This window comes from Myxocyprinus asiaticus, chromosome 2, assembly GCF_019703515.2.
Source record: "Myxocyprinus asiaticus isolate MX2 ecotype Aquarium Trade chromosome 2, UBuf_Myxa_2, whole genome shotgun sequence".
Lineage (NCBI taxonomy): Eukaryota > Metazoa > Chordata > Actinopteri > Cypriniformes > Catostomidae > Myxocyprinus > Myxocyprinus asiaticus.
The window spans coordinates 15,185,335-15,212,652 of NC_059345.1; the positions used below are offsets into that span (position 1 = coordinate 15,185,335).

General features: G+C 37.0%; 1 protein-coding gene across 1 annotated transcript in view; it reads left to right on the forward strand.

Annotated features, from left to right (window-relative positions):
* The window catches only part of syt7b (synaptotagmin VIIb), a 189,188-nt gene extending 162,203 nt beyond the window's left edge, over positions 1 to 26,985 (forward strand). Inside the window, exons 6-11 of the mRNA XM_051715768.1 lie at positions 1,157 to 1,280; positions 4,492 to 4,759; positions 10,756 to 10,925; positions 16,029 to 16,143; positions 17,767 to 17,966; positions 19,025 to 26,985. Coding sequence (XP_051571728.1) covers positions 1,157 to 1,280; positions 4,492 to 4,759; positions 10,756 to 10,925; positions 16,029 to 16,143; positions 17,767 to 17,966; positions 19,025 to 19,129 — 982 coding nt within the window. The 3' untranslated portion in view covers positions 19,130 to 26,985. The remainder of the gene's footprint in view (positions 1 to 1,156; positions 1,281 to 4,491; positions 4,760 to 10,755; positions 10,926 to 16,028; positions 16,144 to 17,766; positions 17,967 to 19,024) is intronic.
* Positions 26,986 to 27,318: the final 333 nt, after the last annotated feature.

Consider the following 27,318-nt stretch of genomic DNA (forward strand, 5'->3'; position numbering starts at 1 on the left):
ATAGGTTTTGATGAGAAACAACCTGGAATGCAAGTCATTTTTCTGTGAAAATCTTGATGTTTGTTGCACGTTCATGATCGCTATGAGAGAAGTTTGTTCACAGTGGCACGTGTTCATGCAAAAACTTTTTTTAGGGGGATCTGAATTGAAATTTTTATTTTGTGTTCTGCATTAAAAAGAAAGTCATACAGTTTAGAACGACATGAGGATGAGTAAATTATGACAATATTAAATGTTGGTTGAACTATTCCTTACATTTCTTTTGATTCCCATCTTTAATCAGTTTAGATATCTGATGCGTTATTCATTGCTCTGTTGATCTGTGTTGATCCATTTATCTGTATATGTGTTAGTCTCTACATCACCAGAACAGGACAGATTGCAGTCGTGCTGGGTATATTCAGTGAATAATAGGAGCATAGAAAGAGGGACAGTAAATGATGAGGAGAGAAAGGGGGAAGCTTGAATACACTTAGCCTGCATGAGCATCAAGGCTCAACTTGATGAAGCACATGCGCCAACTGCTTGTTTATCTGACTCATCCCTTAATTTTTCTGTTTGAGAATATTACGCTCTTTTCCCCTGATAATAACCATGCTTGTGCTTTGGCTCCTATTTGATGTGTAATTTTATTTTTCCCCTCCCGTTGATTCAAACATTCTTTAATGGAAGAAGAAAAAAACTCAATGTTTTATCTCACTGGTTTTCCATCCTTTTATCTTCTCACTGTTCTCACCTGAATAAATAGTGAATGTCATGCTGCACTTCTTTTACAGCAGCCTCTCCTGGTTTTGTCCTTTCTTTGTTCACTGCATTTTAATCTCAGTCGTAAAGAAGTTGTATTGTTTGTTTCACTCTAATGTGATGTTATTACTCTTGCATTTATCATTTATCTTCCCAGAATTGTAATGTCCATGTATTACAATTGTGGCACTATTTTTAGCTTCCCATTGACTGTACCCATAACCTGACATGACTAGGGCTCTGTTATCTGCCTTGTTGTCTATTGTCTATAGGCAGCTGTCCTTTAAGGTAGCATCATAACTGACATGGAACCTCATAATTGACAAGTTAAGTCAAACAAATTTACTAATGTGGCAGTCTGCTCAAACAAACTGCTCTGGTGACACTCTTCTTTTGTGTTTTTTTCCCCCAGAACCGCTGGTAACAAACCCGGCAGCAGCCCCAAGGGCCAGACCCCAGATGAGAGCAACCGCCGGACAGACGCCAACTCTTCTGTCTCAGACCTGGCCAACTCTGTCACCAGTGACATGCTGATGGTAATGTAAAGATGTGACATCTGTTTGTGTAGTATCTCTTTTTCGTTTTCCCTGAAATTTGCATTCTTTTTGTTTTGTCTCTAAAGTAGTGCTAGTGTTTTGGTGTGTATCCTTAAAACACAGGGACATGTCGTGTGTAAGTGGTGCTCTCCCTTACGGCAGTCAGTCACACAGAGAGAAGTGTCAAAAAGGACTTAACTCAACAAGAGGCCAGTAATTAGAGCTTGTACATTGTGCTGCAGGGACCACCAAGGCCAGGGTCTACATGTCATTATGTGGGTGGGAAGGCGTCTTTATAAAGAGATTGTAATGAGGGCTGTAATGATGGTGGTTCCTTTTTAAGAGGGCACCAGACACTGTTGTAAGCACCAAACTCTTGCAGTTTTCAGTCCCAGTTGGGGGATCCGGGCAGTCAATGTCAAATTAAGCCAGGTCCTGACACGGATTGGGAGTTCATTAATTTAATATGCCATTGGTTGTCAGGCCCCTTTAAATGATGAATCACTAAGGTGTTTATAAAGACCACCAACCTGAGTCCCCAACTTTTTTGTCCTTTGGCAAATATTAACATGAATGTGAATCACAACACACGTTGTGAACATTTTTGTGTCCTTTTTGGCAGTAGATTTTTTGTCGACTGGACAGTTAAGTAAACTAAAGAAATAAAGTATGTATGCCTATGTGGTGGTGTTTTGCAGTGTGGAAGCCTATTAAGTTTGTTAGTCTGATTCAAACAGATAAACTTGTGCATTTAAGAGTCTTTTTCACAATGCATTAAAAGAACCAGCTGATAAAAGTCATTTGTTTCTAAATCGGACTACACTGGTCGATTGTCCATATTTTTCCCCCAAAGTTATCTCATTAGTATTTGTAGGTAGGGCTTAAGCAAAATCTTCATCTGAACAATCCCGATATTGATTCTTAAAATCCCAAGATCTTTCTTTTACTTTATGAGCAACCTTCTATAATGCAAGTAAATTACTTGCATATGCAAACAAATTCAAGCACAGAGATCCTTTCACTGTGTGTTGAGAATTAAAGAGTAAAAGAGACTCTCAACACAGTGAAAGGATCTTGGTTTAACTTGTTATGTATAATGTGCATCCAAAGATGAGATCCACACAATGCATTTGTCATTGAATAATGTCTCTTTAGGAGAATGTGGATCAATACCCAGCAGCATTTGAAATGTAAAGCCTTTTTACATTTCTGTCATGGCAACTCTCTGAAAGATTTAGCATGTTAATGTGGGTATGAAATATTGATAGGCTATTGGTCTTGGTGAACTAGATCTGCTACGCTGCTGTGCAAGTACGGAGACTTACTACTGCTAAAACATAAACGGACATACTGAGTTAAGTATATGAACATGCTGCTGCTGCACAATTAGAAAAACACAAGCCATGCTGCATCAAGCATGTATGACATGTTGCTTCACAATTTGACAAATATACTGTTCAGCTAATTGTATATATGACATATGCACAACGCATAACACAAAACTCAAACACAACACCCTAAACAAGCACATCCACCACCAAGACTTGTGTACTGCTGCTGCTCCGAAGACCCATTTGCATCAAGTGTATGCTAGCTAAGTGTGCCTTGGCCTGCTTTGCCAAATTACATAGTGCTAATGAACTTAATCTTTATGTGTGTCTGAGCCTGCTTGGCCAAATGGCTTAAACGGCTAGTGATGTGACTCATAATGTGTATCTTGAACGAATGCCCAGAGCTTATTTAACTAGTGACTTAGCCTAGCTATGTGTGAATTTATTTAAACTAATGACAGCGATGAGTGCAAGTACCACATTTTGCTACCGCTTATCTTGATAAAGACGAGCTACTATGTGTCATGGCCAAAAGCAGACCTTGTCGTGCAAGCTAATAGAAGAAAAAGCCCCAACAACCACCTAAGAAAAATGCAATTTTCAGAAAATGTCTGCACGCTGCAGTGAAATCAGCTTACTTACAAACTGAGAAATGTAAATGTTATGCAAAGTGCGAGTACACAAGTTGATTGGCTACCCGATTACACATTAAAGGAGCTGATTGGCTTGATATATCACATGTGAGCGAGCTGACATGCTAACAGATAAAAGAACCTATCAGCTTGCGCCATTCATTTTTATGCCTGAACTTAGTAATTTGAACAACGTACCATGAATGGAAAGTTTCAGAACATGTGTGACAGTACGCACACACAAATCAGGAAATTAGTGAAACACACATTAATATTACATAATAACATTGTATGTCTCTAAAGATGCACAATACTTGTGAATACATGGATATTGTATGTTTCAGTGTCAATCCTAATGTACAAAAATGTACATGTAAACATTACATACAAATATATATGAATGCCAATGAGATTACCCTTTTTTTTATCTCATCACAAACAATTTAGATTGTAAACTCACAACTTTTGTTGTGACCAGTAGTGCCTGCAGCTGTACACACTGTGAGTACCATGAGAGCTCCAACTGACCTGAGAAACATTTTCTCTCAGAGTTTTTCAGCTATACTGATATGAGTCCCAAATGTCTGTTGGCTATTTAAAAATAAAAGAGCTAGCAATGAATCATTCTGAGTCAGTTCTTTTCAGTGAATTGGCTAAATGGGCTTGCAAAGCGGACTGAATCGATTAATGATTCAGTCCGATTCATCTAGACTGCTCTCTCACTGAATCATTTGGAGTGGTTTATTACTCAGTAAAACAGCATTGGGATACTTAAGAACACAGAGAACAAACAGCACTGGATGAAGTGGACATTTAACTACAATCAACTACCTTTTAGATAGGTTACTTTGAAAAACTTTAATGAGTGCTGTCATGTGAATAAAGGGTTGATCTCACTGAATGTGTTTTTGCACTGTTTTCAACTGTATTCCATGTAAACATTCACTAGATGGATGTCTTCCACTGCGCCATGTTTGGCTATGTTTTTAGCATCTCCCACAGGAGCACTGCATTTTTAGATGCCATGTCAAGTTAAAAAGAATTTCAACTGTTGTCTCTGCATATATTTTTTCTTTACTCTGCATACAGAAAATTAATTAATTAATTAATTAATTTAATTAATTAATTAATTAGTATATATTTTGTTTACTCTGCAGTAAAGAAAATACTGCTATGTGGTTTTGTTAATGATTAAATGTGAAGCAATTTGGCCTTTTAACAACAATGTTGACCACATTCATTTTTAAGTTGTCCCCAGGCTCTGAAGGAGAGGAACACGAAGGGCCAGTGTGCGAGAAGTTGGGTCGCATCCAGTTTAGCGTGGGCTACAGTTTTCAGGACTCCACTCTAACAGTCAAGATCCTAAAGGGTCAGGATCTACCTGCGAAAGACTTCTCTGGAACTTCAGATCCGTTCGTCAAACTCTACCTTTTGCCAGACAAGAAGCACAAACTTGAGACCAAGGTCAAAAGAAAGAACCTCAACCCTCACTGGAACGAGACCTTCCTATTTGAAGGTCAGACCCTTGCAGTGTTTCATGTCTCCATTACATTATTATATATTTTGTGTGTCTAGTCTTTCAGTAGTTTGTATGGTGAATCACAACATCACAAACTTTGATTTGAGGTAAAAAAAAAAGTATTTGAAAATTGAACATAAAGACAAATGTACAAGGCTGTGTACTTGTTTTCATGAAGGCACAAACTACAATCCCATGAAGCATTCCGAATAATGTTATTGAATAAAAATTATGGGAATATATAAAACTATTGATTTTAGGTTGTTGATTAGAAGTATAGAAAAATATTTGGATATGTAAATATACACTGGCGGCCAAAAGTTTGGAATAATGTACAGATTTAGCTGTTTCGGAAGGAAATTGGTACTTTAATTCACCAAAGTGGCATTCAACTGATCACAAAGTATAGTCAGGACATTACTGATGAAAAAAACAGTATCATCACTATTTGAAAAAAGTCATATTTGATCAAATATAGACAGGCCCCATTTCCAGCAGCCATCACTCCAACACCCTATCCTTGAGTAATCATGCTAAATTGCTAATTTGGTACTAGAAAATCACTTGCCATTATATCAAGTTTTTGATTTGCCACAGTATGCAATAGACTAGCATGTCTTAAGGTCAATATTAGGTGAAAAATGGCAAAAAAGAAACAGATTTCATACAAAGGTGTACACTACATTCTTCAAAAACAAATGACAACTGGCTCTAATAAGGACAGAAAGAGATGTGGAAGGCCAGATGTACAACTAAACAAGAGGATAAGTACATCAGAGTGTCTAGTTTGAGAAATAGATGACTCACATGTCCTCAGCTGACAGCTTCATTGAATTCTACCCGCTCAACTTTTAAAAAGTTAAAGCCACTTTTGAAACAGAAAAACAAAAAGAAAAGGTTAGAGTGGGCAAAGAAACACAGACACTGGACAACAGATAATTGGAAAAGAGTGTTATGGATCTTAAACCCATTGAGCTTTTGTGGGATCAGCTAGACTGTAAGGTGCGTGAGAAGTGCCCGACAAGACAGTCACATCTATGGCAAGTGCTACAGGAAGCGTGGGGTGAAATGTCACCTGAGTATCTGGACAAACTGACAGCTAGAATGCCAAGGATCTGCAAAGCTGTCATTGCTGCATGTGGAGGATTTTTTGATGAGAACTCTTTGAAGTAGTTTAAGTATTTTTTTCAAATTGTAATAGTAATTTTTCACGTTATTAATGTCCTGACTAGACATTGTGATCAGTTGAATGCCACTTTGGTGAATAAAAGTATCAGTTTCTTTCCATAAGAGCAAAACATTATTACAAACTTTTGGCCGACAGCGTATATAATGGTGCATTCCATTTACCTCGGAAGTCGGATGTCGGAGCTGGGAATGACGTCACACCCAAGTTGACCACGTTCCAGTACACATTTCGTAAAACCAAGATGGATGCGTCCAGGCAAACCTTTGTTGTGCTTGCTCTTTCGGAATACAAACGGGGTGGGGGAAGTAGCCACTGTTGGCAATTCCAGTCGATAAAAACACATAAAAATGCGGTATTTTGCACAGATAATGCCGAAGTATCATGTGCACAGATAGAGGTTGGATAGTACTGTGTGCACCACTGAATTCATTGAGAAACAGACAAATAGAAGTGCTAATAAACAATATATTACTACTGTTTCACTTACTGTTGATGCGCTGAGCAGCCATTTTGGATTCTGAAGTCAGGGTTGTTGCGGTTCCTCCGAGTTTCCTAGTCGGAACTCCAACTTGAAGGGGTGTTCCAGTTAAAAGTTCCTACTGGGAACTCAGAATTTCTGACTTCCGAGTACAAATGGAATGCACCATAAGTAGTTTAAGGGTGAAGGAAGACAGACTTGATTACGTCATTCACAGTGCGTCATGGGAGTGGGCGATCGCTCCGAGGCATGTTTCACGGGTTTCTTTATTCTGATTCACAGTCTCCACAGTTTTCAGTCAAATTACTGTGTAATTCAACGATTTCTGTTACAAAAAAAACTTTAGATAAATATGTCTTACAACTTATCCATTCCATTTATGAAATATTTTACAAAAAAACGCGCTGTTCACGGCAATCTCCCATTCATTCCCATGGGGAGTTCTGGGTAGGGTTGCACCAGCTGTGTAAGGTCTCACTAAGTTGTGACGTAAAGTTCACACTAAGGGCTTAGTAACTACTAGTTAGTTTATAAGTCAGTGCTTAATTTGGTTGCACCACCTGTTCTTAAGGCAAGACTTCGTAAGGTCGTAAGCTCTCCGTATAGTGATGCGTAGTCGCATAATATGTAGATTTGCCCTGTGTAAATAATAAATAGGAACTATATCTAAAATAAACAAGGAGTGATAAATAAATACTAATACAACAGGCTGGAAAAAATTTAATATCCTATATATATATATATATATATATATATATATATATATATATATATATATATACAGGTGCATCTCAATAAATGAGAATGTTGTGGAAAAGTTCATTTATTTCAGTAATTCAACTCAAATTGTGAAACTCGTGTATTAAATAAATTCAGTGCACACAAACAGAAGTAGTTTAAGTCTTTGGTTCTTGTAATTGTGATGATTTTGGCTCACATTTAACAAAAACCCACCAATTCACTATCTCAAAAAATTAGAATACATCATAAGACCAATAAAAAAAACATTTTTAGTGAATTGTTGGCCTTCTGGAAAGTATGTTCATTTACTGTATATGTACTCAATACTTGGTAGGGGCTCCTTTTTCTTTAATTACTGCCTCAATTCGGTGTGGCATGGAGGTGATCAGTTTGTGGCACTGCTGAGATGGTATGGAAGCCCAGGTTTCTTTGACAGTGGCCTTCAGCTCATCTGCATTCTCTATGGGGTTCAGGTCTGGTGAGTTTGCTGGCCAGTCAAGCACACCAACACCATGGTCATTTAACCAACTTTTGGTGCTTTTGGCAGTGTGGGCAGGTGCCAAATCCGGCTGGAAAATTAAATCAGCATCTTTAAAAAGCTGGTCAGCAGAAGGAAGCATAAAGTGCTCCAACATTTCTTGGTAAATGGGTGCAGTGACTTTGGTTTTCAAAAAACACAATGGACCAACACCAGCAGATGACATTGCACCCCAAATCATCACAGACTGTGGAAACTTAACACTGGACTTCAAGCAACTTGGGCTATGAGCTTCTCCACCCTTCCTCCAGACTCTAGGACCTTGGTTTCCAAATTAAATACAAAAAACCTCCTTGTGAAGGGTGTCAATGATTGTCTTCTGGACAACTGTCAGATCAGCAGTCTTCCCCATGATTGTGTAGCCTAGTGAACCAAACTGAGAGACCATTTTGAAGGCTCAGGAAACCTTTGCATGTGTTTTGAGTTGATTAGCTGACTGGCATGTCACCATATTCTAATTTTTTGAGATAGTGAATTGGTGGGTTTTTGTTAAATGTGAGCCAAAATCATCACAATTAAAAGAACCAAAGACTTAAACTACTTCAGTCTGTGTGCATTGAATTTATTTAATACACGAGTTTCACAATTTGAGTTGAATTACTGAAATAAATGAACTTTCCCACGACATTCTAATTTATTGAGATGCACCTGTATATATATATATTGAATGTGTTGAAACTTGACACTGGGCGACGCACCCAGAAAACTGCACCGTTTGAACGGTTTCATGCTGAAGAGCTGCTTAAAAGTAATTTTTCGTAAATGTCAACATCAAACTGTGTTGACAGGATTGATGTCTGTCACACAAAACATGAGCTCATTGATGTCATAAAATATCAGTCTGCACTTTTATTCCAGTCGTTAATCCTGGTCGGTCTTCCGTAAATATTTAGTTTATACGTAGTGTTACATTCTACCTAAGTTTAATGGTGCAACGCTCACATATTTAGTGGTGCGTAAATTGTGACTTAGTGCCCGTATACGCCACAACTAGGCTCAGTTGTGACTTAGGTATAGCTGGTGCAACCGGCCCCTGGTGTGTCACTTTGGTTGCGTTGTGTCCAGTGATGGGCAGCATCTTCGCTACAAATACTGAAGCTATTAGCTTAACTACATTTCTCAGTAGCGAGGTGGTAGCATCGCTAGTTTTTAAATCAAGTAGCTTTTCAGTAGCAAAGCTATATTTTTGACATAGTGTTTACTGTGGCCAGTTTTGAATCAGAACTAAAGATGCCCGATTCACAAATGAATCGCTCATTTGAATCGGTTCTTCGCAATGAATTGGTCACGCGTGATAGCAAAGTGGTCTGAATTGGTTCGCAATTCAATCTGAATGACTCAGAAAGCTTGGGCGCGCTCTCACTTGCCAACAAGTTCACGGAATATTTTATAACACACCAAATAAAGATAATGCTGTTTGCAGTGTATCTACAATCAATGGAAACGAAACCTGCAAATGCGTCCTATAGTTTGCTAGTGATGAAGAAGGTCTTTATTAGGTTCAACACGTGTACAGCTTGAATGGCACTGCAGGTTAAGATTTTACCACCAAAAGAGTATCAAAACATTTAGTAGCCTACACAAAAACACATAAAAAAGTACCATGGCACTAGCATCTTTTTTGGACATGTTACCTGGTATCACCATGTTAATACAATAGTGTATGAATATGGTAATCATATATATATGTACCATGGTATTCTTTGAATTACCTTGAAGCATCATGTAAATACAATGGTATATGAATATGGTAATCATATATAGAATTACCAAGGTAGTAACATGGTATTCCTTGAAGCACTTTGAAGCACCATGCATATACAGAATGGTACATAAATATGGTAACTGTATATCAAAGAACCATGGTATTACCATCTGATACCATCAGAAATCACATTGTTATTGCCCAGATGTGCTCACACATACATACACACACACAAGAAATTTGGCCTCTGATCAAAAGCTTCCAGTACATATGGAAATACAACAGCGAATCACAGAATTACAGGATAAGATGAATAGTATACTGTATGTACGCAGAGTTTTTATACAGGAATGTGCCAAATAAATTGTGTTCAAATGGGTTTGTAGAGGTAGTAGTATAAATATGAAAAATATTATGTAAACTTTTTTATTTTTCATATTGAACACATGGGTATAGTATAAGTTGCATGTATAAATATTAATGTAATTTTTTTTTTACATGCACATATATTTTAGATTGCACCGTACTGTATACTTGTATACTGTATTGCACTAAACTGTAATATACTGTACCATGGCTTTGATAAACATTGTGTGAATAAGTCTTTTAGATGCTTTGTCTATGACAGTATGCTCTGTGCATCTGGTTGGTAGAAAAAAATTAAGTAGCTTAAATGTAGCAAGCTACTTTTGGTGTGTAGCTTGTAGTGTAACTTGCTACGTTCTCTAAAGTGTAGCTTTTAGCTTAGCTTTTCTTTTCAGTAGTTGGTAGCTTAGCTAGCTAAATTTTTTGAGTAGCTTGCCCAACACTGGTTGTGTCATAAACAATGTTTTTAGGATGCTATGTCAAGTTAAACTTGGTTTGAAACATAGAAAAGCATGGTTCGAGACAATTACATTTGGAGTTGCACTCAATGTAGCTGTGTTTGAACATAAGAACGTGTCCTAATCTTGAACTGTCTGCTGTCAGTAAGTGTGGTTGGTTTGTTGCCCATAAGATTTTAAGCCATGCACCTGTCAAATCCAATGACTGGTTCTTCATCACAGAAACTCATAATATCAATCTAGTGCCTTTTAAACATTTTCTTGTTTCCTGATGATTAAACCTGAGCACCCTGACCAAAAGTTGTGTTACTGTCTGTGTTACAATCTGACTAGAGCGCACCATTTTCTCAAGTGCTTTCCAGTTTTGTGTTTTGCAATATGCAGACGGTGAACAGACTGTGGGCAGTCTAAAGCTGATGCTATTATTATACAAAGTGCATTTTTGACCTCATATTGAGCAGTTAATAATTTCTATGAAATACTGATGTAAAATTATGCCCCTCTCATCTCTCTCCCAGGGTTTCCTTATGAAAAGGTGGTGCAGCGCACATTGTACCTGCAAGTGCTGGATTATGACCGTTTCAGCAGGAATGACCCAATAGGAGAGGTCTCCATCCCTCTGAACAAGATTGAGCTGGCTCACATGCAGACCTTCTGGAAGGAGCTGAAACCCTGCAGCGATGGAAGTGTGAGTATAAGTTTGTGCTGCAATCGTCAGATGGGGTGTGTGTGGTGGGGGGGGGTTGGGTGTTCTGCGACTGCTATCGGGTCATTGAATGACATATAACGTGCGAGGAAGGCCAGCCGGTGGAGTTTCTAGTGCCCCCCTATGGAGTTGGTGCCCTATGCAGACTGCGTAATATGCGTATAGGGAGTGGCGGTATTGATTGTGTGTGTAAGTCTGTGTGTGTCTTTCTAACCTAGCTATACTTGAAATTGCTGTAAATGTCATGGGGAAAATCTGACAAAATGTCCATTTGGGGGTGTACATACATTAAAAAGTGATTCATAAATAAACAGAACTTAGATTTGTATTTGAATAAAAAAAAAATATATAATAATAATTTAAGGGTTATGAGTGTAGTAATTATCTTTTATATATTATATTAACTTAATGTAACAAAAAAAAAAAAAAAAAGTGTTTTTTAAAGAAAACTTTTCAGTTTTTTTAATGATATAGATTTTGATAAATTCTAAGGTAGCTCCAAAAAAATCCTTTTGTTTTCCAATATTTTTAACAAGGTCCTTGATCATTTCAGTCATATCTTAACAGTTTGAGCAGCGTAGTGTTGCATATCAGAGAGGTTTAGACTATCATGGGAATTTTTGAAGATGTGGCATGAGGAGAGAATGTGAGTGTCAGAAATCCAAAGAGGGAATAACAGATGCCAATAATAGTCAAAGAAAAGAGTCCAAGAAGTGACTTAGAGGGGCCGTATAGGGACAGGGAAATAATACATCAGTTGTGCAGTGGGTAGAGTGGGACGTGCAGAGCTTGCCATGCCTCAAGTGATGACACACTGGGTGCTGTCAAATGTTTTAGTCCTTCACACAAGAACAAGAGGCATACAAGTGTGTCATTAGCACAAAAAGTCTTGTACTTCTGTGTTTAGGGCTCTGGTCTGGAGCACTCCAAAATATCTCCAGGTATATTGATTCCAAAATAAAAGTCTGCACTCCATCACCTATGCTGTGGTTATTCTTTACAGCTGCTTGCTTTGGAGGGTTTGAAGTAAAACTGCATCTATTCTTTTTATTGATGATCGAGTAATATGTAGTCCAAGCTGATTAATTAGCAAATAGGGGAGACGGGGGCTGGTTGTCACACTTTTTACTCCAGTCAATATATTTGGTAGTCAGTTTCTGTGTAGCCAAATATTTTGAAGTATTGGCTACAACAAAGCTATTGAACTTACTGAAGCTATTCAGTTATTGCCCAGGAAACATTATACAGTTCATTGAACACATTTTGACCTTTTGTGACAGCATGCCCCAATAAAAATGTGACAACATGCCGACATGACATTCATAAAAAATGCCAGTGTGCGATGTCCAGAAAACATAGTTCAAACTTTCGGTTAAAATCTACCTTCATGTGGTTGACCTTTCCCTTAAAGGGGCCATGTCATGCATTTTTGTATTTTAGTTTTCTCATTAACCTAGTTTCCATCCACTTTTCACGCTGTTTTGTTATCGACAAAGTGAAAATGCTTAAAAAAAAATTTGGCGAAATTTGCCGCCTTCTGCCTGTTTCTATTCAAACTCGCTTGTCGCAGGTTGTCACTGGTTCCAACCCAAAATGAATCGTCATGGCCCTGTTCAGGCTGGCAACCTGCACCAAGTAGTGGGGAAAACTTTCGATCTTAGTATAAGGACCTTCCTTCGATGTGTATATGCTGTGTGCACAACTATTAAAAAAAATTATACGGTGTAATGTCAGGGTTTACAAATTATACATTCCTGATATTCAGGCTATTTTGAACAATCATCTAATCTAAAGCATCGCCATCACAACTGCATTATGTCCCGCATATTTGTCCAGCAACTTTTAATAACCAACTGAACTTGATTGTCATCTAAAATTAATTTTAGTATCATAATGCAATTTAAATTTTCTGAAGAAGCTCAGCAAATACGATCCGAGGTCAACATAAATTGTGCACATAAATATATTTTTTTTGTATTGTAGGCTAATTCCATGATTGCCATCTATTATTTTGAATGGTGTAGAAAAGCAACTTTAATAAATAAATGGATGGCTACCACGATTAAATTAATCGCAAAGATTGGCCATTCATTTGTTCTCCGTGCACTTGTCGATGACAGATGCATGATACGAGATATTTGTGTTGGCACTCCTGGAAGTGTTATGACGCAGATGTGTTTGCAGCATCGGATTTGTGCAGGAATGCTGTTAAGACCAATCAATAACAGTGCGAGTAATGCTTCACAAACAATAAATTGGCTTTGTTGTCATGATTAACACAGGCTAACGATTGGAGTAAATTCTGTCATGTGACACTATATTTTTGCGTTAATGCCAATTTTCTCGACAAAAAGTGTTTCCAAACCAGTTTTTCATGACATTTGAAGTATCAACATAGAGTTTATGCGCTAGAGTTAAACAGAAAAATATTATGTCGACACTTGTGAACTTTTAGCGATAATTTGCGTTTCCATCAGCTTTATAGGTAAACTTTTTGATGCGCTGCACTTTTTGTCGCAAAAAAACCCTTGGATGGAAATGTAGTTATTGAGGTTCACTTATATTGTTCCTCTGATTGTTAAATGCCAGACAATGGGCATCCCGACGTGTACGTTTTGGCCAAAATATGGGATGTTCTGTCTAATAAGAGACGGTTGAGACAACTGGCAGCCTTACTAGTGTGTACTTCACCATTGTCTTTCATTGCGCTCCGCCCTACATGATCTTCATACAGGTACATAATAAAATAATATAATCTCAAATTAATATTTCTTGACCTACAGTATTGTGTATTTCTTTGGTAAGTGACCATGTAATAAGCACGATCCGTTCTGCATTGGAATCCTGATCATGGTTTATTTTGTGATAAAAACAGCTGACTTTACAGTGCCTTACATATCAAACAAACACAGGCAGATGAAACATTAGAATTACATTTGTTACTCACCGGCATTACTGTCATGTCCAATATAGTTGGCAATGTTCCTTCTTTCAATACAAGTTTCTTTGAAAATCTTAATCTTGATTCTCAAAAACATCCATAAAGAAGTGTACCACAAACATATATTCCCACATTGATGCATTCAGGAACTTTGTTTGAATAAGCCAGTCATTCCTATCGTTGGGATCCTTAGAAAGGCTATGCAGAAATTCTGTTTTTCCACAACCAAGAACACAGCAACATCTGGGGACCTTACTTGACATCTTAATCTTTTCATTGGTTAAATGCAAACTACAGTAACAATAGTACCACTTTCAGTGTTGATTACCTCAGCTATTCAAATGAACACCACATTGTTACGTCACTATGCAGTCGATTTCAAAACTAGTCATTTTTGCAGGGTGGAAAAAATAAATGATCTTTTCAGACTGGAGAGGAAGTTTTGAGTTGAAATTTACAGTATGTTTTTATAGCACAATGACCTTATGATTCCTCAAGACAAGACCCCTTTAATGTATGCCTGGATAGTTTAATTGTGTTCACTTGTTTACCCAACAGATATTACAAAAATATTAAGATATAAACATTTTAGTCTAGAGGATAGAATTAAAAAATATATATTCTAATTTCAGTGGCTTTTAAACTAGGTGTTTGAAACCAAAACATATATACTGTACATGTATATGCATATATATATATACACTACCGGTCAAAAGTTTTGAAACACTTGACTGAAATGTTTCTCACGATCTTAAAAATTTTTGATCTGAAGGCGTATGCTTAAATGTTTGAAATTAGTTTAGTAAACAAAAATATAATTGTGCCAACATATTAATTTATTTAATTATAAAACTAAAATTTCATAAAAAGATTTGATGACTTGGACCAAATAATAAAGAAAAGCATCCAATAAGTGCCCAACATAGATGGGAACTCCTTCAATACTGTTTAAAAAGCATCCCAGGGTGATACCTCAAGAAGTTGGTTGAGAAAATGTCAAGAGTACATGTCTGCAAATTCTAGGTAAAGGGTGACTACTTTGAAGATGCTAAAATATAACACAGTTTTGATTTATTTTGGATTTTTTTAACTTTTTTGAATTTTTGGACATAATTCCCATAGTTCCATTTATGTTATTCCATAGTTTTGATGAAAAAAAAAAAATTTTAATAAAGAATGAGTAAGTGTTTCAAAACTTTTGACCGGTAGTGTATACTGTATATATAAACACTTGACCGAAATGTTTCTCATGATCTTAAAAATCTTTTGATCTGAAGGCAAACGCTTAAATGTTTGAAATTAGTTTTGTAGACAAAAATATAATTGTGCCTATAATAAAGAATGAGTAAGTGTTTCAAAACTTTTGACCAGTAGTGTGTATATATATATATATATATATATATATATATATATATGTCCTAGTTATGGCCTGAATATGGCAAATACAGGGGTACAGGTGGAGATACAAAAGACACAGTAGACTGTAGCATAAGAATAATAAGTCACAGAAATACAGTACAATGTCCTCAGCAAAATACTGTGTAATGGACAATAAAAAAAATATGGAATATAAAATGCAGTGTGAGACATACAAAAAATTTGACTAAAAATTGTTTATATATTTTAACAAAAATATTATAATAATAATATAAACATTTAAAATATATATATCAGTAATTAAAGTAGAAATATTCTGTACAATGAGTTATTGGCATCAGCCATTGAAAATCCAATATAGGTTGACAATCAGCTCTTTTTAAGCTGAAGTGTAGAAGTACAGAAAATTAAAACTAAACACTGTGTCTCTGTGGCACTATGAAAATTCCGGTGTTTGTTTTGAGCGACCCGCTTAGACCCACCCCAACAATGTTACTCAACTAATGGTGCGAGTATCTGACTGTTTGAACAACTGAAGATGAGGGGGAGTATTCAGAAAGCTGTTTTGAAAACATTGTTTATTTTTGCAATTCCATTCGGTGGTGCTAGTGTCTCAGATATTACATAATTCAGCTTTAAAAAATGAGCTTTTTATTTGTCTTGTTACTTCATGAGAACCATAAGCTTGCATGACAGATAAGGTGATTGGGAACCAATGAACTGGTTCAGTACTGACCTGACCTTACTGTCTGTGTTCGTTTCATCAGGGAAGTCGGGGTGACCTGCTCGTGTCTCTGTGTTATAATCCCACTGCCAACATCATCACTGTGAGCATCATAAAGGCACGCAATCTCAAAGCTATGGACATTGGGGGAACTTCCGGTATGAACTTATGCCTCCTATTTCTACTCTAAAATGTACGGTGGATTTCTGGAATTTGTGGGTGGTTGTGAAGAGTCTAGACGAGGGGGGCCTGGGTAGCTCAGCGAGTAAAAGACGCTGACTACCACCCCTGGAGTCACGAGTTCAAATCCAGGGCGTGCTGAGTGACTCCAGCCAGGTCTCCTAAGCAACCAAATTGGCCCGGATGCTAGGGTGGGTAGAGTCACATGGGGTAACCTCCTCGTGGTCGCTATAATGTGGTTTGCTCTCGGTGGGGCATGTGGTGAGTTGTGCGTGGATGCCGCAGAAAATAGCGTGAAGCCTCCACACGCGCTATGTCTCTGCGGTAACGCGCTCAACAAGCCGCGTGATAAGATGCACAGATTGACGGTCTCAGACATGGAGGCAACTGAGATTCGTCCTCCGCCACCCGGATTAAGTCGAGTCGCTACGCCACCACGAGGACTTAGAGCGCACTGGGAATTGGGCATTCCAAATTGGGGAGAAAAAGGGGAGAAAAAAGTCTGAATATCAGTCTAGACGAGGAGTAGAGTGAAGGGAGCTGACTATCTTAGACCATAATGGGCTACTGTCTAAACAGCATCCTAATTGAATAAGGACTGAAATTGTTACTGATTTAAAACACTTTTCATGGACAGTAGCTTTGTTAAAAGCAACTCATATGCCCCACATATTAAACATTTGTCATTTGAAGCATACTGTATAAGAGACTTGACTCAAGCTCACAGTTGATTCTAACGTTGATTCTCTAATTAGCACAAAGAGCAACACATGCAAATATTAAGAAAATAATACTTTTTAAATTAGTTTAAGCTATTTGTATTGATATTGTTTGTACTGAATAAAATGTACATTAATATTTATATAATTTTGTATTTATATTTATAATAATACTTTATAATTCTCTTAAAATTGTCCGCCATCTATTTTCACCTAGTATTTATGCAATGTTGCTTAAAATTTTGGCCTAAAAAGGTAGCATCATTTTGCCTGCCTATGATGGCCTAAAAAGCTATCTAGGTAGGCAGCTCTCTAGGTTGGGAGATATAGTCATGGTCGACTACAATATACAGATAAATGCACCTTAAACTGATTTCATTAACATTGAACTTTAATGTAATATGCTATAATCATGTTTCTGTAGCTCAACTGGTATAGCACAAGCAGCAGCATGGTCATGGGTTCAATTCCCAGGGGACTCTACACTGGTAGATGGCACTAGGATTTGATTCCCAGGGAAAAGACAAACTCATAAAAGTGTACTTTCAATATACTGAAAGTCGCTTTGGATAAAAGCATCAGCCAAATGCATAAATGTAAATCACTCGACATTCTCAATACGTTGCTTTCCAAAGCATCTGCTGAATGAATAAATGTAAATGTAATATAATAGTCCTCACAATATTTAGTGCACATGCTGTGGTGAATGCTAATGGGATTTCTCTAAAAATGGAGTATCCTTGTCAAGGTACCATCTGCAGAGTAATCCGTATGGCACGAAGCGCCTTAATATTCTTGAATATAATTTAGAATTTCATCACAAGAATTCAAATTCCCTCTCATTACCTGGACTCGACTGCTTCTTGTTTGTGTGTGTTTCAGACCCCTATGTCAAAGTGTGGCTGATGCACAAAGATAAACGTGTGGAGAAGAAGAAGACAGTGGTGATGAAGAGGTGTTTAAATCCTGTGTTTAATGAGTCGTTCCCCTTTGATGTCCCCGCTCACATCCTCAGAGAAACAACCATTGTCATCACAGTCATGGACAAGGACAGACTGAGTCGCAATGATGTCATAGGCAAGGTGTGATGTGATGGGGATGCATACACACTTGCATACACACTATCACTGGGCAATATAGCTAAAAAAAAAAAATCAGCCTTTTTTGATGATTTATCCCATACTCGTCATTTCAACAAACAGCCATTGTTGCCAAGTAGATTAAAACACCGTAACAATCTAGTTAAAATAATCAAGGCATGTTTTCCACACTTTTTTCAGAAAATGAACAAAAGAAAGAATGAATCCTTTTCATTTATATGCATTAATATAATAAACGCTTAAAAATCTAAATCATTTTGAATCGATTAATTGAACGGTTTGAACTGAATCATGGAAATGAATTGGACTAAACAACTGTAAAGCCATTTTTGCTACTGAAGTTTAAATGAGAGTTGCTAGAGCTCTTTAGGAAGCATAATGGACAAATTAAAAGTGCATTAAAAGTAAAATGATATACTGTATATTCACAATATTATTTAATATTAGATCACCATCAAAATCATTGTGAATAGATTGTGAATATTCAATATATTGCCCAGCCCTTATACACACACACACACACACACACACACACACACACGCTTATGCCCAAACAGTATTAATACAAATGCCATGCCACAAGGACAAAGTGTGCTGAAAAATGTCACTTGCAAAGGACTGTTACAAACAACTTGTAACCAGCACAGATATCAAATAAAGCATCTTAATATGTTTGGGAAGCTACTCTGAAACTTTAGCTTCCCAAGCTACAAGATACTCATAGCTACAGTGGAGCTAATCTTTTGAAAAGGTAGTTAGCTACACTTCAATTTACTAGCAAAAAGTAGCTACTGTAGCGTTTTTGCGACGCTACAGCAATACTCTTTGGAAAATTTAGCTCGTTACTGGAAAAGTTTCAGTATTGTGAAAATAGCACTGTCACGCTACTGAAAAATGGAGTTAAGTTAGTAGCAATGCTATTCTTAGTGAGCTACTCCCCAACACTGTTGACTTCTATAGAATAAACACGCTTTTGCTCTATTATAATGTGTAATTTCTGGTTATCCTTCCACCTTTTTTTGTTCACACCATATTTGTAGATCTATCTCTCATGGAAGAGTGGCCCAGCGGAGGTAAAACATTGGAAAGACATGATGAGCCATCCGCGCACTGCCGTTGCCCAATGGCACGCTCTCAAAGCTTGAAGGACCTGCCCACCAAAAGTAAACAAAACCCTTCAAAACCCTTCAAAACCCTGTTGATATGCACAAGTTTAAACACGGGTACCAAAAGCCATCCAACTATCTTTCTCTCTCTCTCTCTCTCTCTCTCTCTCTCTCTCTCTCTCTCTCTCTCTCTCTCTCCCTTCCTTCTCAATTTTTCCTGCAGTTTGGTTATAAAGAGCCTGCATTTGTTTACTACTATTATTTTTTCCCACCAAAAAAGAGGCTAAGCACTGCCAAGAAGACTGGGAGAGAAATTCTTATGTAATGGAGATGTAAACAGACTCGTCTTCCTTGAAAAAAAGTCTGACAACTCAACTGTTCTTTGAACAGCTGAACCGCCAAACAGGGTAACGTTTCGTCGAACTTCAATCGCTGAACTTGAAATGGCTGAAAACAATCCCCAAAACAGCCCCTTCTATGTTTTTGTCTCACCTCCCTTGTGCCGTCCCTCTAAGTGTATGGAAAGATCTGGAAGGATCACAACCACAGTGCAATACCTAGTTGAAGGAGGGATGAACTTGTTGTTTGTTGGACTTTATCACCTCTTGTTTTGTTTTTTTCTCGGAACAGAGTAGAAATTGCTCTTTCTCTGGAACTCTTTGTTGTATGTACAGTATGTACTGTGGGTGTTGTTATGTGACAGAAAAAAATTAGGTCTTGTTTAAAAAAAAAGAAAAATAAAAAAAAAATTATTGATTGGATCAGTTCAAGTGCATAGGGGAAATATGTTTGAATAATTTTAGAACATTCCTATAATTGTGTAAAAACAAAATGGGGCAAGAATTGAAAGAGCGAGAATTGTAAAAATGGTTGTTTGTGGGTTTCTCTTAGACCCACGACATAGGCCTACTCTGCACAGGAGGGTGAAAGCAAACACTTCATGCTACATGAGCACGATTTAATTTGTCATTGCATTCCGAATTGTGTCAGAATGCATTGCGTAACACAGCGCAAGTATGCATTGCCATAAGACCAATTTCCTCTTTCAGGTCAACTACTATCGTGACGAAGAAACAGTTTGAAGATAATCTTTACATGTGTATACAATTACATTCATTCTTATTCTTTTAACAGACACTTTTATCCAAAGCGACTTACAAATAAGGAATACAGCAAAAGTGATTCGTCATAAGGAGACAATAACCTGAGAAGTACTGCAATACAAGTTTCAAATTGCTCAGAGAAGTACAATAGCTAGTCACCTGAATAACAACTTATTTGGCTCAGCCAACTGAAGGTAACTATCATGCCCTTGAGTCCTGAGGTTTGTTACTGCGACAGTATGTTTCTGGCCTTACAGTCAAACAGAGACCATTAAAATGTATTTCCAAAGCAAAGAGCAATAGAGAAGACAGGGTTGTTTATGTATGAGTCTGTATGAATTTGTGTTTGCACACATTTGTGTGTGTGAAGTGTGTGTTGGCATATGAGGTGTTTGTTGAACACTGAGTAGAAGCAGAACTGTAGGAATACTTTTATCTAAAGCAGCATTCCTCATGCAATGTACACATCTTGCAGAGGGCTGCATCAACCACTTAACCAGTATGCAATGACACTGCCGATGTGAGTTCAACCGCTGCCATTATGCTTTTCATTTGTTTTCAGACAGTTCATTTCCAAAAGGTCTGGATGAGTTCATTATGTCCCTCGAAAATAAGATATACAATTTATTGAACTAAATCTTAAGAAAAAGAGATAAGTGAAACCAGAAAATATAACGCAAGTCCTCTAATTGTACAAATTGTTTGTGCGTCTTTGGCTTAGTGTGTATGTATGTTTATGTGTGTGTGTGTGTGTGTGTGTGTGTGTGTGTGTGTGTGTTTGTATGCGTTTGTCACAGTCAGTATTTGTCTATGCGTTGAGGATTGGATTACAATGGTCATATGACTGATTCGTAAATAAAAGTTACATTTAGTTGCTTCTTATGCTGCCTTCAAGTCTTCCTGTGACATACTTACGAGTTCGGAAATTGTAATTATGACATGATGTGTGTTCAAGCGTTTTTTGTTGGAATCAAATTCATGTAAATTAGGTGTGTACAGTGTTGGGTAACGTTACTTTTAAAAGTAACTCGTTAGAATATTGCGTTATTCCTTAAAAAAGTAACTTAACTAAAAAGTTATTTTTTATGGAAAGTAGTGTTACTTTACTTTTGCGTTACTTTTTGCTCACAGCCACTTTCTCTTCTGCTATGCTATGCATTCCATACAAGAGATATTACAGGTTATGCTAGCTACTGTACAATACTCATGTCAAAAAAACATAGTAAACAAACAGATATTTAGAAAGTAGGTCTTTACTTCATATTTATAATAAAGAATCAGTAACATGAATATGCATTTTGTTTTTCCATCAACATGGCAGCCAATATGAATAATGAAGAATAACCAATGTCTTACCTAAAGCAGCAAAGTACAACACTCGAACCTGCATCATATATGTCATCATATGCGGTGCCCATCGACAATGCCAGAGTCAGCTTGAGATTTTCTTCAGAAGTCAGGATAAAATTCAGTGGGGAATGCCAGTCTAACATGTTCAATGAATAAATAAATATTTTTCACTTAAGTCATCTCAGTGCACACTTGTTTTGAGTTGATCCACGGTGCATATAGACGGCACAACTTCAAAGGCGCATTTTGATACAACTTGAATGGAATCGTTATTAATGCACCAAAATGTCATAAAAACAGTTTGTTTCATGAATCAAAGTACTTGTTTATTATAAAACAAAAATGTAGAATATTTTTAGAAACTAAGACATTTTCTCTGCGTACACAATCAATGTAGAACGTTGCTCAGAGCCACTGACCCAGAGTCTTTTCTCATCCCATTCTCCCAGTTACAGGGAGCAGTAACATGGAGCAGTTCAGCTGCATAAGTCAGTGAATTAAGCGAGTATTTCACCCTGTGTATCATGTCGTGGCCAGTGGATGACTAGTCTTATAATCCCTCTGCCTAAACCAATTTACTGATTTTTTTAATGCAGTGTGTATTAACACATGAATCAACCGTGTTTCACTCAACCGAATGTTGACCTCATATTACTCTAAAACACTAAATGTGCATGCATTTTAGCGAGTTGATTGACAGGCGATGTCTGTATCTAAAAGGTGATTGGCTCTTTTACCTGCAAGGCTGGACTGTCTTTCTATATCCATTAATGTTGGGTGCTAGAGCTTCTTGGTTGGGCATTCCAATTTCTCTCATACATTTAAATAGAAGTGACTCGTCTCTGCTAAATAGTAATCTGGCCACTCACTCCCCAAAGTTTGCACACTTTTACTCCTGATTTCTCGCAATACAGGGACGGTAGAGGTGTGCAAAAGCAACGCGTTACTTTATTTAAAAAGTAACTCAGATATTATGGTCTAAAATAAAAAACATTGCATTACTTTACTCATTACTCTAAAAAAAGTAATCTGATTACGTAACACATGTTACTTTTATCACCTTACCCCCAACACTGGGTGTGTAATTGATGCTTTATCTGGGTAAAGAATGATGGGAAATGTAGTTTGGTCACACAAGTTTGGGCCTGTTTACACTTGGCAACTGCATGCGTTTCCACTGATCAGATAGCTATCCAATCATGAAAAGACCAGGTGTAAATGCCCTCTGAAATGCATTCGAAACGGGTTACAATTTGATCACTCAAACCACTTCAGGAAGTGGTTTGAGACGCATTCCAGGCGAAACTGGTCAAGTCTAAATGCATCTTGCTGTTCAAGCCACATATGTAAACTTTACCCAACCCAAACAGTGCTACGTCAGCACACAAAAAAATGATAAACATATCAGTTGTCACCAAATATTTGCATAGCGCTTGCATCGTGCAGTAAATAATAACAAAGAAAGAGACGAATGCATGTTGTAGGAGAGACAGAACTTTTTCCTCATTTATTTGATGCAAATCGCTGATGAAACTGAAACTTAGCACTGACATGAGCGCAGCTGACACGCATGACACGTCTTTCCTACAAGAAGCCCCGAGGGGAAAAATACACAGCGCCCATACACAAATTCGCTTGGAATCAAATAATAAAGCATCTTTTAAATTCACTGCCCGGAATTAGCATAATCACGGTTTTATTTGCATATAGCGTGGGAATTGAAGATCGGATTTATATCCATTTGCCGGAGACACATTGATGTGGCCAAGTGTAAATAGGCCCTTTGTCACTACATGAACTGACTAAATGAGTCGTATTTCCTGCTATGTTCATCAACAGGACACAAAATGTTTACAAACTAAATTGTACAGTCAACATACAAAAAGAAAATCCCAAGTGTAATGTGTCAGAATGCAATTCATAACGCAAGGCGCTATGGCGTTAGCATAAGCGTTAGCATCAACTTGTCTTCTACAGTCAGTTTTCTCTTTCGGGTCAACTACTGTCATGGCGGAGCAACAGTTTAAATTTTAACATAATTGTAAACTTAATGTGTACATTTAGCTGGAGCTCTAAGAAAATCCTGAATGTTCTACTTGTAATTACTTAGTGTGCTTATTTCGTAATTCGTGTGCGCTCATCTTGTAAATACAATCATTCTGACATGACTTGAAGGCAGCATTAGCTCAGCTTTGAGAAAGGTGTTATAGCTAACATAAATGCCAAGTTTCTTTTAATTGTAGATGGGAACTGATCAACAAGTCCACAGGATATAATAGCAATACTTTAATTTTTGTTTTTCAAACATTGTATGTCAAACTGCTGTGTTTGCTTGCAATTTCTGTCTCTTCTTAAGTGTTACTTATGTAACAGAGAAAAGGCAGATATAGAAAGGGAAGAATTTAAATTGTTACCATGTCAACAGTAAAATTAAACCTAAGGTTCACCATTATGAAAAATTACTATTTTTATTATATCACAGTCCGAGTACAAATGATCTTTAAGAAGACAAAACCTCTTTGAAGAAGGTAACTGCTTTATCCATACTTGAAATAATAAGGCAATGTACTGTAGATAAGCAATATATTTATGTTTAAACATTAGGTAAGGTAAAGGTAAATGTAAGTGATCACTTCAGGGTTAGGACTTGCTTCATATCTGTTCATAAAGTCAAGCAGCTTTCAATACACAGATGTACATATACAAACACACACACAGTCCTTTTAGGAAGTGAAACAGTACATCACCTTTCTCCCCTCCATATGCCTGTGCTCCTAGTGTCAAATGAGACATCCAAAGTGAATTTCACTGCCAAAAGCCTGTCCACCTGCAGCTGTCATTTGATGGCACCGTCTATACGTGTGTTAATTCCTTTATTTGGACTTCTAAGCAGGGCTGTCGCTTGATTTCATGGGGCCTGCATAAATCGTGATAACAGTAAAGCACCTACGTACAATTGAAGTACACTTGGCAAGTCAATAAAAAGTAAAGCCACAAGACTTACAGTAAACATATGTGTTGCCATGAGACTAGTGTGATAGAATAACTGATCTTATCTGTGCCATGTTTTATCCAATCTTCAATGTCAAGACCGCGTTACACTGTTCAAACAGGTAACTTTCGCATGATAAACGTAAGGATGCCAGTATGAGATGTGACGTAACGATCCATAATGCACTGTTTACATACAGTATAGAATACATACAATTATTTCTGAAATGCAACCAGAAGTTCACCTACCTAGTAAAATAGTCCCACCTCAAAAAGGACCACTTAACATATTGCAGAGGGATGCATCAACCACTTAACCAGTTTGCAATGACACTGCCAATGTTAGTTCAACTGCTGCCAATATGCTTTTCATTTGTTTTCAGACAGTGCATTTCCAAAAGGGCTGGATGAGTTCTTTATGTCCCTCGAAAATAAGCTATACAAGTGAAACATGAAAATATAATGCAAGTTATGTAATTGTACCTAGAAAAATAGACCCACCTCAAAAAGGACTTAACATTTCGAGCATCATATTTGTACCCTCAAAATACCTTGCGCCATAGGCTTCCATTGTAAGTGCCTTACTGTAACTGCAATTTATTTCCCTTATCCATCCCGTCTCATAAGTCATAATAGTTAGTATGAGATGGCAAATCATAAGAAAGCTTACAAGTTGACTCGTACCAAAACATACTGTATGATTTTTAGTCCCATAATGAAAATAAACAGACCATCAGATGATGTTACTATTTTTTCTATTTATTTATTTTTAACTAAGTTTAATTGCTATCCCAAACCTAAACCTAACCATAAAGTCGCTTTACCCAAACTTTAACCTTAGCCATGATTTTACTAGGAAAATAACTTTTCCATATGGAAGAAAAAAAACACCAGAGTTTGGAAAGAGTCTAGGGAAGCATATTACAGATTATTGACATCAGTCATTTGTATTGCATAAATAAATAATTGAAAATGAAATTTGTTCATTGACATTTTCTTTCTTAAAAAAAGTGGTGGATAGGAGGCTAGCTAAAATTTGATGCCTGTATTGTATTGACTTGAAATTCTTTTTGTTGATTGGTTGGTCCCTATGGGACTAAAATTTGTATGTTTTTTTACTAGTCATCTTGTACACTTTCTTGCGATTTCACCATCTCGTACTAATTATTATGAGCTGTCGTGAGACTAAAACACCCTACGTATGTTGCCCTCATCACAGGACCCGGTACAATGTTTCCAGCCCTGCTTTTAGCGTCCAAAGCAGAGCAAGTCTTTTCGTGAGTTGAAAACAATAAGCACCTAACATTGAAAAGGAAAGTAAATGCAGAAGAGTGCACAAGTGAAACGGCATGCTTTGTTTTGTCTTGTCTTGTTGTATGACTCACCACGGTGAGGCAGCTAATGTGTGCTTGTCTGTTGTACTGTTGTATCCACAAATTAGTTTTTCAACAGTTGGATTGCAGAAGTGGACTCCATTGTTTTTGCATTACGAAACAAAATGCCAAACCAGGTTTAAAACAACCAGCATTTGAATGATCACGTCTGTTATCACAAATTCGGTTACAGACAAATGAATGTGCAATGATGGATTTGAAACCGAACTTTGATTTATGTGATGACAACTCATCTAAAGACGTTGTGTGAACTTGTTTTGTGCTTGTCAAATCAATGTTACCTGGGGAGTTTTGATGAAAACCCTTGATATTTCTCAGCATCTCTGTGGTGTGCACAATATGATTTAACATAATGATGATTTATTTTGGCATAAATGTACAGTGTAAATAGATGTAAACCTGTATATAAATGAAGGAAACTGACACGTTTCTTGAAGTCTCTTGATTTATAAGTTGAGAGAATGAGTGAACTTGTTATGATCGTTATTATGTGATAGAATTGTTTCTTTTTTGTCTTCTTTTAGTAACTTGTTAGATTGTGTGACTGGTTTTGTCTATGCACAATTCTAATGTTCTGTAGGGTTTTTCTAGCAATCAGTTTAAGATATTATGTGTGTGCGTGTGTACTGATTCAACAAAATCGTTCTGATGTTGCACCAGCTTTTTTTTTTTTGCCGTAAATTGACTCTGAGTTAATCTGATTCATTTACAATTACCCAAATTGTAACCCCTTAACAGTGCTACCAGCATCCAAAATGAATCAGAGATTTTGTCTGTCTTTTGTTCAAAAAGAATACAGTTGATACTAATAAATGGACATTGGTGGAAAACACATCCTCTAAGTTTGTGAGGAATGACTTTCATTGTCTTTGTCATAGAGCGTCTTGCTCTTCCAGGGCACTACACCTGTCCTTGCTGATGCAGATCGGGAGTGGAAAATAACCTTTGTAGATGTACACAGAGAAAAACTTAATTGCTCAGAAGATGCTCTTTCATGGCTCAGGAGACATAATGGACTTCTCTTGTATGTTTTATTTTCTTTTTTAGAATTCCATAAAATAAATAAAAATAGGCTCAATAAAATAAGCAATTGTTGACATATAGTCGTGTGTAGAGTACAGAGCTGTAAATAAAGATAAAGAGAACTCATTTATAACTTTTCTTTCCTACGGGTAAGTGTATGTTTCTGTTGTATTTATAAGGAAAGTTTGTGTGCGTTTTAAAGTATACATAAAACAGCATTTCACAACTCATTTACAACAGGATATTCAACAAGAAAAGAAAATAAGGTGTGACCTGATTTTATCCATCAGGAATCGATTGGACTATGAAAAGTGGGTGTTACATACCAGAATGGAGTCAGATGGTTGGAGTGGAGGGGTTGAAAAAG